At 33.7% G+C, this 10,964-nt stretch overlaps 2 protein-coding genes across 2 annotated transcripts; both read right to left on the bottom strand.

The window, feature by feature from the left end:
- Positions 1–4,094: 4,094 nt before the first annotated feature.
- Positions 4,095–6,417, bottom strand: LOC128679886 (uncharacterized). The gene is made up of 3 exons (XM_053762373.2): positions 6,096–6,417; positions 5,810–6,007; positions 4,095–5,660 (listed from the first exon to the last, which is right to left on the bottom strand). Exons 1-3 carry the CDS (start codon positions 6,277–6,279, stop codon positions 4,615–4,617), a joined length of 1,428 nt encoding a protein of 475 aa, XP_053618348.1. The 5' UTR covers positions 6,280–6,417; the 3' UTR covers positions 4,095–4,614.
- Positions 6,418–7,972: 1,555 nt separating this feature from the next.
- LOC128679958 (uncharacterized protein) lies at positions 7,973–10,955 on the bottom strand. The gene is made up of 3 exons (XM_053762512.2): positions 10,106–10,955; positions 9,321–9,502; positions 7,973–8,866 (listed from the first exon to the last, which is right to left on the bottom strand). The coding sequence occupies exons 1-3, from the start codon at positions 10,775–10,777 to the stop codon at positions 8,431–8,433; spliced, it is 1,290 nt and encodes a 429-aa protein (XP_053618487.1). The 5' UTR covers positions 10,778–10,955; the 3' UTR covers positions 7,973–8,430.
- Positions 10,956–10,964: the final 9 nt, after the last annotated feature.

Below are 10,964 nucleotides of genomic sequence, written 5' to 3'. Positions count from 1 at the left end.
GCTTTAAATCCCGTGGATCATTTACATTCCAAATAGGCTATACAGGCTCAAGGATTTCTCAAATTTAGATGAGTAAATTGTAGTTGTGTATAATTTGTCTTTTAGAATCTAGAGATTGCGCTTCAAGCAAACTTTTCAGGTTCACCATATTACATAGATATTCTTGGCAACATGCACGTATAAAGAAAGACGTTTTACAAGGCGGAGCTTTAAAACATCCATATTATGTCGGCCACCTGTGCAGACAGTACGCCACGCACACACTCTCACCGACCATTAAGCCGTGTCTGAGGCGGCAGTTTTCTAACATGTTCAAATCAAATCAAATCATTTATTGCGTCCTTAATGTAATACAGGTGTTTTCATAGAATTAGAACCAATTAAGGGCCCTGACGGGCGCTGCAATGAGAGAAGGGCCATTATGTTATAAAAACTAATCATATATATGCGTGCTTTATTAATTTTATTGATAGATTTCTGTTTTTTTATTATAGGGGTATTAGTTTTATGTCAAATATTTAAATTATAATTATTAAGATATTGAATATATTTTGATATATTAAATTACATTATTAATAATTAACTAATTAATTTATTATGCATAATAGATTTTTTTTAAATGTGTGTGTGTTCAATTAAGTAATAGGTCTTATAAAAACCAATGTAATGTTATAAAAACCATTTAGGAAAATCGCCCATCCGCTGCTTATGTTTGTTTACTCCGTATTGCACTGTGCTGCCCTACGTCTTTCTTTAGTGAGCGCTAACACAAAATGGGTCTCTTCCTCTCCCCACGCGGGGGATGTTAATCCAATCCGTTCGGAAAACTTGTTTTAGTTATTTTTCTAACATAATTGTTAAGCCGGGTCCGCAGCGCCGTGTTTTCGTGTTAGCTAACACAAAAACCTGTTTTACTAGCCGATTAGGGGCGTGGCCTTACGTTGTGAAATGTTTTCGAAACCACTATGGTTTTGAAAACAAAGTGAATTACGTTTCACATATAAGTTGGTTGTTTATACTAAGTTTCTATGCCATAATTATTACGTCGAATATTACCTAGTAATACCATATTATACAATATATATATGGAGGTCAGAGGTCAGTGACTTCGGTAAACAAACATTGCTAATGGCGGCAAAGAGCACCAATTTTCAATATGATGATGAAGTTGACGACTTAAAAAGCTTTGAAATATAGGTGATAGTCCCGATATAGGTATAGGTCTGCGGTGATAGTTAACTGAATAAACAATGCAAAGTGTTTGTGTAAGTAATATAACTACTAATATACCTATCATTGCCGATTTTGTTTGGTTTCAGGCTTAGATTGTATGACGAAAATAATAACTTTTCCTGTGTAAGAGGTCACAACGAAGATAATCATAAACAAAAAAATTGTTCACTCCATTAATACACATTTTATTATATTATTACCTACATTATAATACCTCTCTCCACCCTCGCATGTCTCCGATTGCATTTTACACAACACATGGTCAGGCAAATGGACAAAATGGTTGAGGTCCATAATGTCCCTCCCCAAAATCTCCCTTCTCTAAAATGTCAGCAGGTGCACCAATAAATAAATAAGCAAAAAAACTGTGAAAACTGCATTCACCTTGGTACAGTAATTTTTGCACAATACAGCTTTTGTGCTCCATGAAGACCCCTTATATTTATAGATAACTAGCTCTTAGACCGCGTTAGGTACCCTATTATATAGTCCTTCTCCGTAGCCTTATCTACGTATATGCAAAATTTGATGATGATCAGTTCAGTAGATAGGGCAAGCGTAACAAACAAACAAATATAGAAACTCACTTTCGCATTTATGAATACCAGCTTTTGCCAGGCTCAGCCCGCATTAATGTTGATCCCTCGGGAGCAGTAGGATCTCAAAGTACTATTTTCCAATACAGTATTATGATCAGGTGCTTATTTACCTGAACTTCGCTTATCTGAAGGAATATTTTGAGGAAAGGACATTTTGGGGAAGGGACATATTGGGAAAGGGACTTTTCAAGGAAGGGACATTTTGGGAAAGGGACATTTTGGGAAAGGGACATTATGGACCTCAACGCTTGCTACAGCTGTTATTTTACTACCGCTGGTGTCGCCTACCAGCTAAGTATTAAGAGAGCGTCAAGATGTAATGGATGTAAAATGCAGACCAATGCATCACCATTAGTTAATCGGCTTACCAAAAATGTTTTATTTATTTATTTATTTTTGAATAACAAACTGTTACAAAATAAGATCTTAATTAAAATATAATTAAGTAGGTATGTGTGTAAATAATTATGTAACCCACAACATTATCCACAGCTTAATTAAATTCTTATTAAACAAAAAGTTGCCATTACATGTCAACTGGGTGATGAAAATTATATTATTTAAGTTTTATAGATAGAGAGGTAGAATACAGGTAAAGATAAAACACAGAATGGATCAGGTGCTGACAATATAGTAACAATAAGTAGAATTATAATGCTTAAAACTGAAGTGAGTGTTGTTCTGCTTTTCAAAATGATACCTATAAATTGCATTTTTGAATTATTTTCTGACATATATGAGGTTATGAAGTGGTCCTTTTCTAGACCTCTGATTTGATCTAGATTTTTACATGACAGGTTTATATGTACTTTAAATAATACAATTTAAATAATAAGCAAAAAGTTTATTAAATAAAAACAATAAATACACAAGAACAACTCTTATAGACATTACTAATATATTATATTATACCTTATACATATTTATTGCATGAGATCATATATTATTTATCTTGAAATTACTACAAATTTTTAAGAGAAATTTCTATTCTGTAATAATATTGTTTACAGAACAGCACCATACAGATATTGGAATACAAGTAATTCAAACTTATATCTTATTACCTATGTAGTACATATACTTAGTTTAAATCATGTATTGATGAATTTATTGGCATCTCAGAACGAATCGTAACTTACTTAATTTAAAGTTACTGCCTAAAGACGAAAAGTGGTCAATTATCGAGGTATACTTCCTTATAGAACTACAAAATAAACACAAAAACCTTGACGAACTTCGGTACACAAATAAAAGAGAGAAGGACGACTGCAGAAACGGAAGACTAAAATGGGTAGGAAATGACTAAGCAACTATTACAATAAAAAAAGAACTTATAGCAACCCCCAGGAAGTCTAAAACCATAAGAAAGGAAATTGCTATGTAGAATAAGTAATAAAATAAAAATACAATTATGAGGGAAGACCGTCAGAGATATAGAATGGAGCTACTAGAAAAAAGTATACAGGAAACTGGAGGCATTAAGAAAGCAAGCAAAAACTTAGTAGAAAAGCTGATAAAATCAAACAACAGACCTAACAGGAGGGAGTGATGTTCCGGATATTATCTCTGCAAAAATATAGAAAGCCATAGAAACACAAAGAAAAGATAAAGCTCCAGGGGTCGACGGCATCACTAACGTGTTCCTCGCGCTGAATATACACCACCTTGTACCAATTGTGAAACACCTATTTCATGAAGTGTTACAGAGCGAAGTAATACCCCACCATAAAGCCAAAATTCAAAGTATAAAGACCCCTTATCTCCGAAACATTTTACAGCAGTTCTAGGAGAGATCTTTCGTCAATTGGATTGGGAAAAATGTGGGTTGCCCATGAACGGTGAAAATTTATCCCATTTAAGATTCGCGAATGTCCTGATAAACCTCGCCAACAAGTGAGGGTCTACAGTGTATGTTAAAAGACCTAGATAGAGAAAGTAGCAAGGTGGGATTGCCATGAACTTACAGAAAATCAAAACAATGATGAATGGGAATTAAGAACCTTTAAGGATCTACTATGAATACAATACTTAAGTCAGATAATTTTATATTCTTGCAAGCAACACTGGAGTGTGAAGGAAGTCATGAAAAATTGAGAAACTAGTATAACCATCAAACGGAAATGTTTTGACTATGGATTTAATAAGTACTTCGTGTACCTAGGTACCTACTAATTCCACGGTTTTGACACATGTATACTTCCTGTTCTTACATATGGCTGTAAAACCTGGGCACTTATAAAGGCACACAACTAAAAACTAAAAACCTTCAAAAATTCCATGCAAAGAAAGACTTTCTGATAGAATAAGAATTGAAAACATTAAAAAACGCGTCGGATCGGAACAAAGGGTATCATAATAACAATAAGAAAGCTTAAATAGAAATGGACAGGCCATACAATCCAAGGCAGTGAAAAATGGCCAAAACTAGTGATGAATTATCAAGGTAGACAAGGAGCAGATCAAGGTAGACAAGGAAAGAAAGAGAAAATGTGGTAAACCTAAGATATTGGGTTGATGATATTAACTGTAGCAGGTGGCAGATGGACAAGAGAAGCAAACAACAGAATTAAATGGCATAAGTTGGAGGAGGCCTATGTCAATAAGCGACATATAGATGGAGTTAGCATAGTGAAAATAAAAATTGTAAATATTCAAACGGTAATTTAAGTCTGAATAAAGGCTATTATTATTATAAGGAATCATTGATATCAAAGATATATTCTGTGTTTTCTGATATGTAAGGTCCTAATATATTTGCTAAAAGAACAGCATACCCCAAGCACTAGGCTGTATTTGTAACAAAATTTTCACGGAAGTTACACAACATGATACAAACAAAATATATTTTAGACATCAGTGGTACAAAATTACTATTTACAGGATTATGTAACATAAAATATGTTTTAGTTAGTTCTTTAAGCCTTTCAATATGTATTCTCTTTGAAGAAAGTTTAGGATCATTTACTACAGTCATTCCAGGCAATTGACATTTCCCCTTAAAATATGGATGTATATTGACAGTTACACCTTTATGAGCAAATATATCCTGCATATTAAACCCTCGGTCCGCCATGATACTGTCTCCTTTTTCACTCTTTTGGTAAAGTTGACTTCTCACTACATTCTTTTTGTCACTTGTACTTCCAGCATAAGCATCTGAACAATGGGATATTAGGCCACTTGGGGATGCCTCTACTTCAATCTTGATAGTTGAATGGTTCTTATATGAACTCAAAGTTTTTCTTTGTGCAGCTAGGTTTACAGGTCGCTGTATAGGATTTTCTGTATGGTCTCCTATTACTCTAGTGGAAGGATAATACTGTTTAAATCCTCCAGACATGTAGAAATTTACTAATTCTCTTGTAGGCCATATATTCAACATTGACCACATTTGATGCATAAAATTAATCCAAGTAATAAATATGTCTGATACCGTACAAGGACTTACATCGAAAAAGCGACCAAGCTCATAATCTTCCTTATTTCTCTTCAATTTAATCAATGTTAAAAAGAATTGATCTTCAACACTCAGACCTAACACACAACTTCTTGAATAGGTTATTGAATAGGCTTCAGGACATAAAGTATCAAAAACAAACATAAATTTCTTAAATGATTCAAGTCCTGTATAAAAATCAATACCTTTATCATCGTTCCTAAATGATTCCACAGCGAAAAATTGGTAATTTTTTTGTGTTCCACTTTCACGAACACTAGTGTTATCATTTTGCACTATTTTTGGTATTGGTATATTTGCTACCACCGCTTTTTCAACACAATCCACTTCGAAATCTGGGATGGCTGTCTCTGATGAAGTGCTTGCTTGTGCTGTAATAAAGAAACATTACACTGTACACCTTATGGTCGACTTTTAGTTACCTATGCATATTTCTATAATTTTCCACCCAAAAACTATTAAAATAAAAAATGGGTATAAACACAAAAAGCCAGTATATAATATATAGTATAATGTTAACCTTTATCTACGAAACGACACATATTTGAGTTGAGAGCTAATTCATTGCATTCTGGCAATGAAATAATTGGATCTTCTCGTTTAGCAGCACGTGCCTCAGCTCTTCGCCGCCTTTGACTACACTTTAAGTCTTCAGTTTTCGACCATGTGAAAACTGAAGGTACTGTTCCCTTCTTTAAGATGCGGTTTACTAAAAGGCCTGAAAATAATAACACCATTTTAGGTTATGTTCTACATACTTGGTCAACTGTGGTGATATTATACTTAATCTTGACTGAGGGTCTTACCTGTATAAAGTCCATATCTTACGTAGTCTTCAGGTTTAAAATGATCAGAGCATATTTTCGACCATTTACTGGCTCGAAAATTTTTGCAGCGTGTGGCGGCTTCCCATAGTTTTCGAATTCTTTTGTCTTTAGGGAAACTATGATTCCCGATATTTCGGCACCCGAATACGCAACATTGTTGCATATTTACAAAAACGAATGTTTACTTATTGAAGGGATTAATAAAGAATGAAATGTAGATACGAAAATAATTTTTTTGTCAACCAACTTAGCATAACACAAGGCGGCAAAGCCTTTGTTTACCAAACTACACAGTGCTGCACACTCTGGCGGCGGGATAAAATGGCAGTAATACAACCCCGTGGATTTAGTAAGTACTTCGGAGTATACTAATTCCATGACACCCCCTATTTGTACATCACTAATTTTAAAAACTAAATTGTTCGTAAAAAAATAAATGGCAATGACATTGCCATTATAAGAAATTTACAATCTCCCAATAGTCGGGTATTGGTTTAAGTCCAATAATAGGTGGTAGCCAAGCAACGCAACACGAGACAGTATGGTAGAATCGAACATAGAGTTAACGTTTTATAGAAAAGACATTAAAACTTAAAAAAAAAAAAAAAATTATTTATTACGTTTAGACAAAAATTGTAGAACAAAAGATGTTAGTCTCTGTGTACCTTATGCGCCTTTGGAAGGTTATACGTTAGATACCAGTAGCCCTCCATTGGCAATGTTTGTGTACCTTAGTTGTACCAGTAGCGCCATCTGCGCTGCTTTGTGTAATATGCCCTATTGGTTTAACTCATTGTCATCGACGGATGTTTCAATGTAGTTTTCTTCGGGTAATTTTTAAAATTACAGCCCAATAATTCCAAGTATTGTAAGTAAAACTAACTCAAAACAGAGGATTTTAAAAGTAATAAAATTATTGTTTCTGTGTTTTATTTAGAGTCTATTGATGAACGAAAACTTTTGTTTTTTTTTATTCAATCCTTATATAAGCCAAGACGATGCTAAAACACAAATGAATAATTTTAAAATGTTTGTCTGTCGTTCTGGTATGGGCTAATTTCCAGAACCGATTTTGATGGGAGGGAATTTCATTGGAAGATAGAGGAAGTCTTGGAGCAACAGGCAGGCTACTTTTTATCACGGACTTACCGCAGGATCGGGATTAATGCAGGAAAACCGAGTATCGTACTATCTTCCACGCCAACCAAATATCGGGTACAGCTAGTGTTTAGTATATCAATTCATAGGTTATCACAATAATTAAATACATTGTTAAAATAAATACATATAAAAAGCTAGCATGGGGTATAAATCGGCATTATGGCAAGTTACTCGCACGTACACAAGACACATGCCGCCATTCTATTCTATTATGCATGCATGCCTCACTTTTTTTTTTAGTTACATCATATTCCGTCCGTCCATTTTTATATACATTATATATGTAATTGTAGCAGCAAATAGTACTAAAAAAGTGACAGAAAAACTTCAATATTGTTCCGAGGGTAAAGTTTTGCTCGATTAGGATGGGACCATATACAAACATGGTTTGGAATTAGTAGGTACTCCGTACACAAGTACAAATACCCCGTGCTACCTACTAATTCCATGCATCAACATTTATTAGACCATTGAAGACACTGTAGACTAAGATATTGAACGTCAACGTCACACATGGAAGTAGTACGTATAACAATACGTGTGTATGGATTTAGTACGTACTTCGTACAACAGTACGAGGTACTTACTAAATCCATGCTAACACTATGACTACGAAAATGTTATTGATTAGTTATATACGAGGCGGAAGGAAATATAAATGCATGGATAATTTATACACAGCAATAAAACGTAAATTCAGTAAACGAAATTTATTTATATGCTATCGTTGACGATAACTTATTGTATGTTCTATGCGCACAAAATAATTTACATACGCATAAACAGAAACATTATTAAAACACTTAAAATTAAAGCTCTATCTTATGACACGGGCAGCCGAGTTTATATTCAGTCTTTTCTGAATCCAGCCAAAACAACACTTAAAAAACTAGGAGAAAACCTCAACAATATTCACAAAAAAACGCCAATTTTAACATTTCCATATTCTTCATAAGGCCAGTTTTAATCAAATACCCTACGTTCAATTTGTCGTACCCAAAACTTCATGGCAAATTCACAACCAATATTTCATCAACATACATACTTGACACAAATGTATTTTTAAACATGACATCTATTAAATCTAAAAATAATATATAATAATAATAAAAAATAAATGCAAAATAAAAAAAATCTAATCAAATTATTAATATTACCTATGACCTCCGAATCCAACAATTCTTTCATCGGCCAGCATGTCATTTACAACAGTTTGTAGTTTAGGCACAGTTCGAAATCGATCACTCCCATACAAACATTGATCTAAAAGTATTGCAAAATCAGGTCTGGTCACATTAACATGTTTTGGCATTGGATACAACAGTGGGTTCTCGTCTCCTACAAGTACATAGCATGCTGCCCACAGATTATGGTCACTTAGATGATGTTTACACATATCTGATATAGAGAAGGTAAATCCAGAGCCATTGATTTGTCTAGAATAACGTTTATACCAATGTGGAAGATTTTTCTTTGGGGATATATGTTTGTCCACTACAATTACGTCTTCTAAGTCTATAAAGGTCACTTGGTCTATTTCGTTCGCCACTATGTTGTCTATGGACCAGTCCATCAGGTAGAAACGAAATCTGAAAGAGTATTGAAATTATTTTTAAATTTTATTATATTTAGCATTTTTAGGGCTTGTAGTTCAGCCCTAGAATAGGCAACTAAGGGTTACATAGCCTAGGCAGGTAGGCAACAATAGCATTTCCAAAGAGTGTTGACAATTATAATATATTCAATATAATAATATATAATTGAGATTAAATTTTATTGGAAAATTCTTAGAAGTATGAGAGGCTCTATCCTATCTAGGTAAGTAAACTACCTATTTATCACTGTTAAATAAAAGCTTGTCGGATTTCCTCTTTCTATCATCATCATCAAGCCTCCATGACACAATGATCGATGTAGGACTCCTTCCAGCTATATTGCACCAACCTCTCCCTTTTATATTTCTGTTATCTTCAGCAATATTCTACAGGACTACCTATAAAAAAATAATGGATGTTACTGAATTTTTTACTCGGAAAAAAATACCTGTCATGTTTAAAAGTAAAGTCCATAGCAGCAGAGAGTATTTCAGCTGCAAATTTCAACTTTCGGCTCCAGGCGACATGCATCAACGATGAGAGTGGCTCTCCTTCATACGCCACAAGCTCTACCCGACCACAGACTCCACCAAATGCTGGTACCCGCCAGCCCTTGGATTTAGGTATTGCCTGAAATTTTTGTCATTATCTGGATTACTTAATGTGAAACTATTCATTTTTAAAACTAAATTACACCTAAATAGGTAATTTACTTGCTATATATATATATATATATAAGTATATTTTTAGGTGTATATATTTGAGGATTATAATTTGGATCAGCCTAGATCCAGCTAGATAGTCTAGGTATTAAGATTCTAATTGTTTTGTATGCTAAAAATTACTAAAAAAATATTAGCCAGCCAAAGAAGATTTTGTAGATGGCTAGTATTTTGAAAATGCAACTTTTATAATATTAAATTTTCTTTTTTCACTTATTGAGTGTCATTAGTAACACTGGTGGCACCAGACATGACTTTTATTAGTAGCAAGTAGTTCTATACACACTAGTAAACACTGTTTTGCGCCACACAACTTTTCTCTGTTTCTCCTAATGGTTAGCTGGGAGAGAATGCTTATAGCATTAAGTTCGCCATTTGTTTATAAGTATGTTTTTACTTGGAACAATAAAGTCTTATAAATAAATAAAATAGTAAACTAGTGAAAATGTGAGCAGGTATAAATATTCAAAGAAGCTTCAAATATTGGTAAATAAGTGTAAAACAGACTTACTTGAATAATGATTGGTTCTGGATTAATGCTGAGCATCGTCCAAATATTTATAATGTCTGATCTGTAATCTGTTTGTTGTGCACTGAAAACTGGCAACAGAAGAGAGTGGATGCTATATGAATATGGACAATATACCAAGCCTTTTCTGGGTTTCGTTTCCGGAACACTTAAGTTGTATGCAACTAAACTTTTAATTTTCTCATCTACACCTTTCACAGCTAATAAATCGGTTGGTTTACAATTCTTTTTCAAGCCCCATGTCTGGCACAGTTTCGAGTCAAATTCTTTCAACTCCCAACTGTGGGATAATTTCTTCAAGACTACTTTTCTATTCGATTTTGTAAAGCCATAGTAAATGTTCTTCGCATTAAACATTCTTGTCCACGAATATTCTGATTCCAGTAGAATTTGATTGGAATATATTTCTGGACATACCGAGACCCCGTAACATGCTGGGCAGCGGCTTAACTCAATTAGTTGTAATATTCTAGGAGATTTCAATTCACCAAACATTATAATGGATCCAAAAAATGATAGACTAAAACCTACAAGCATAAAAATTATACGTTTACAAAATCTACGTCGGAACAACATTCTTTCGTATTTTTTGTCACTCATTATTGAAAATATTTTTTTGCATTTCACGTTTTCAAATGAATTGCCATTTTTCATTTGCACGATTATTTTTCACGTAGGTAGGTAAATCTTTCTTTCCGAAAACTTTCTGGGTTCCATTCATTTCATTTTTCAATTTTCATCCTCACCTCACGAATTTCTTTTTCAACTGTCATTGTTTGTATTGTCAAGTCAAATGGCTAAGGTCAATTGTCAAATCTATACCAACAATGAGACAAAGGAA

The sequence above is a fragment of the Plodia interpunctella genome, chromosome 22, assembly GCF_027563975.2.
Source record: "Plodia interpunctella isolate USDA-ARS_2022_Savannah chromosome 22, ilPloInte3.2, whole genome shotgun sequence".
NCBI classification, from domain to species: Eukaryota; Metazoa; Arthropoda; class Insecta; order Lepidoptera; family Pyralidae; genus Plodia; species Plodia interpunctella.
This window is presented reverse-complemented; position numbering and strand designations above follow the sequence as displayed.

Coding starts and splice junctions, on each gene's coding strand:
- LOC128679886 (XM_053762373.2), bottom strand. CDS start 6,279: ATGCAACAATGTTGCGTATTCGGGTGCCGAAATATCGGGAATCATAGT. Junction 6,008..6,095: donor AAGATATGGACTTTATACAG/GTAAGACCCTCA, acceptor TATTATTTTCAG/GCCTTTTAGTAAACCGCATC. Junction 5,661..5,809: donor GTGTCGTTTCGTAGATAAAG/GTTAACATTATA, acceptor TCTTTATTACAG/CACAAGCAAGCACTTCATCA.
- LOC128679958 (XM_053762512.2), bottom strand. CDS start 10,777: ATGAAAAATGGCAATTCATTTGAAAACGTGAAATGCAAAAAAATATTT. Junction 9,503..10,105: donor CAGAACCAATCATTATTCAA/GTAAGTCTGTTT, acceptor CAAAAATTTCAG/GCAATACCTAAATCCAAGGG. Junction 8,867..9,320: donor TTTACTTTTAAACATGACAG/GTATTTTTTTCC, acceptor ATACTCTTTCAG/ATTTCGTTTCTACCTGATGG.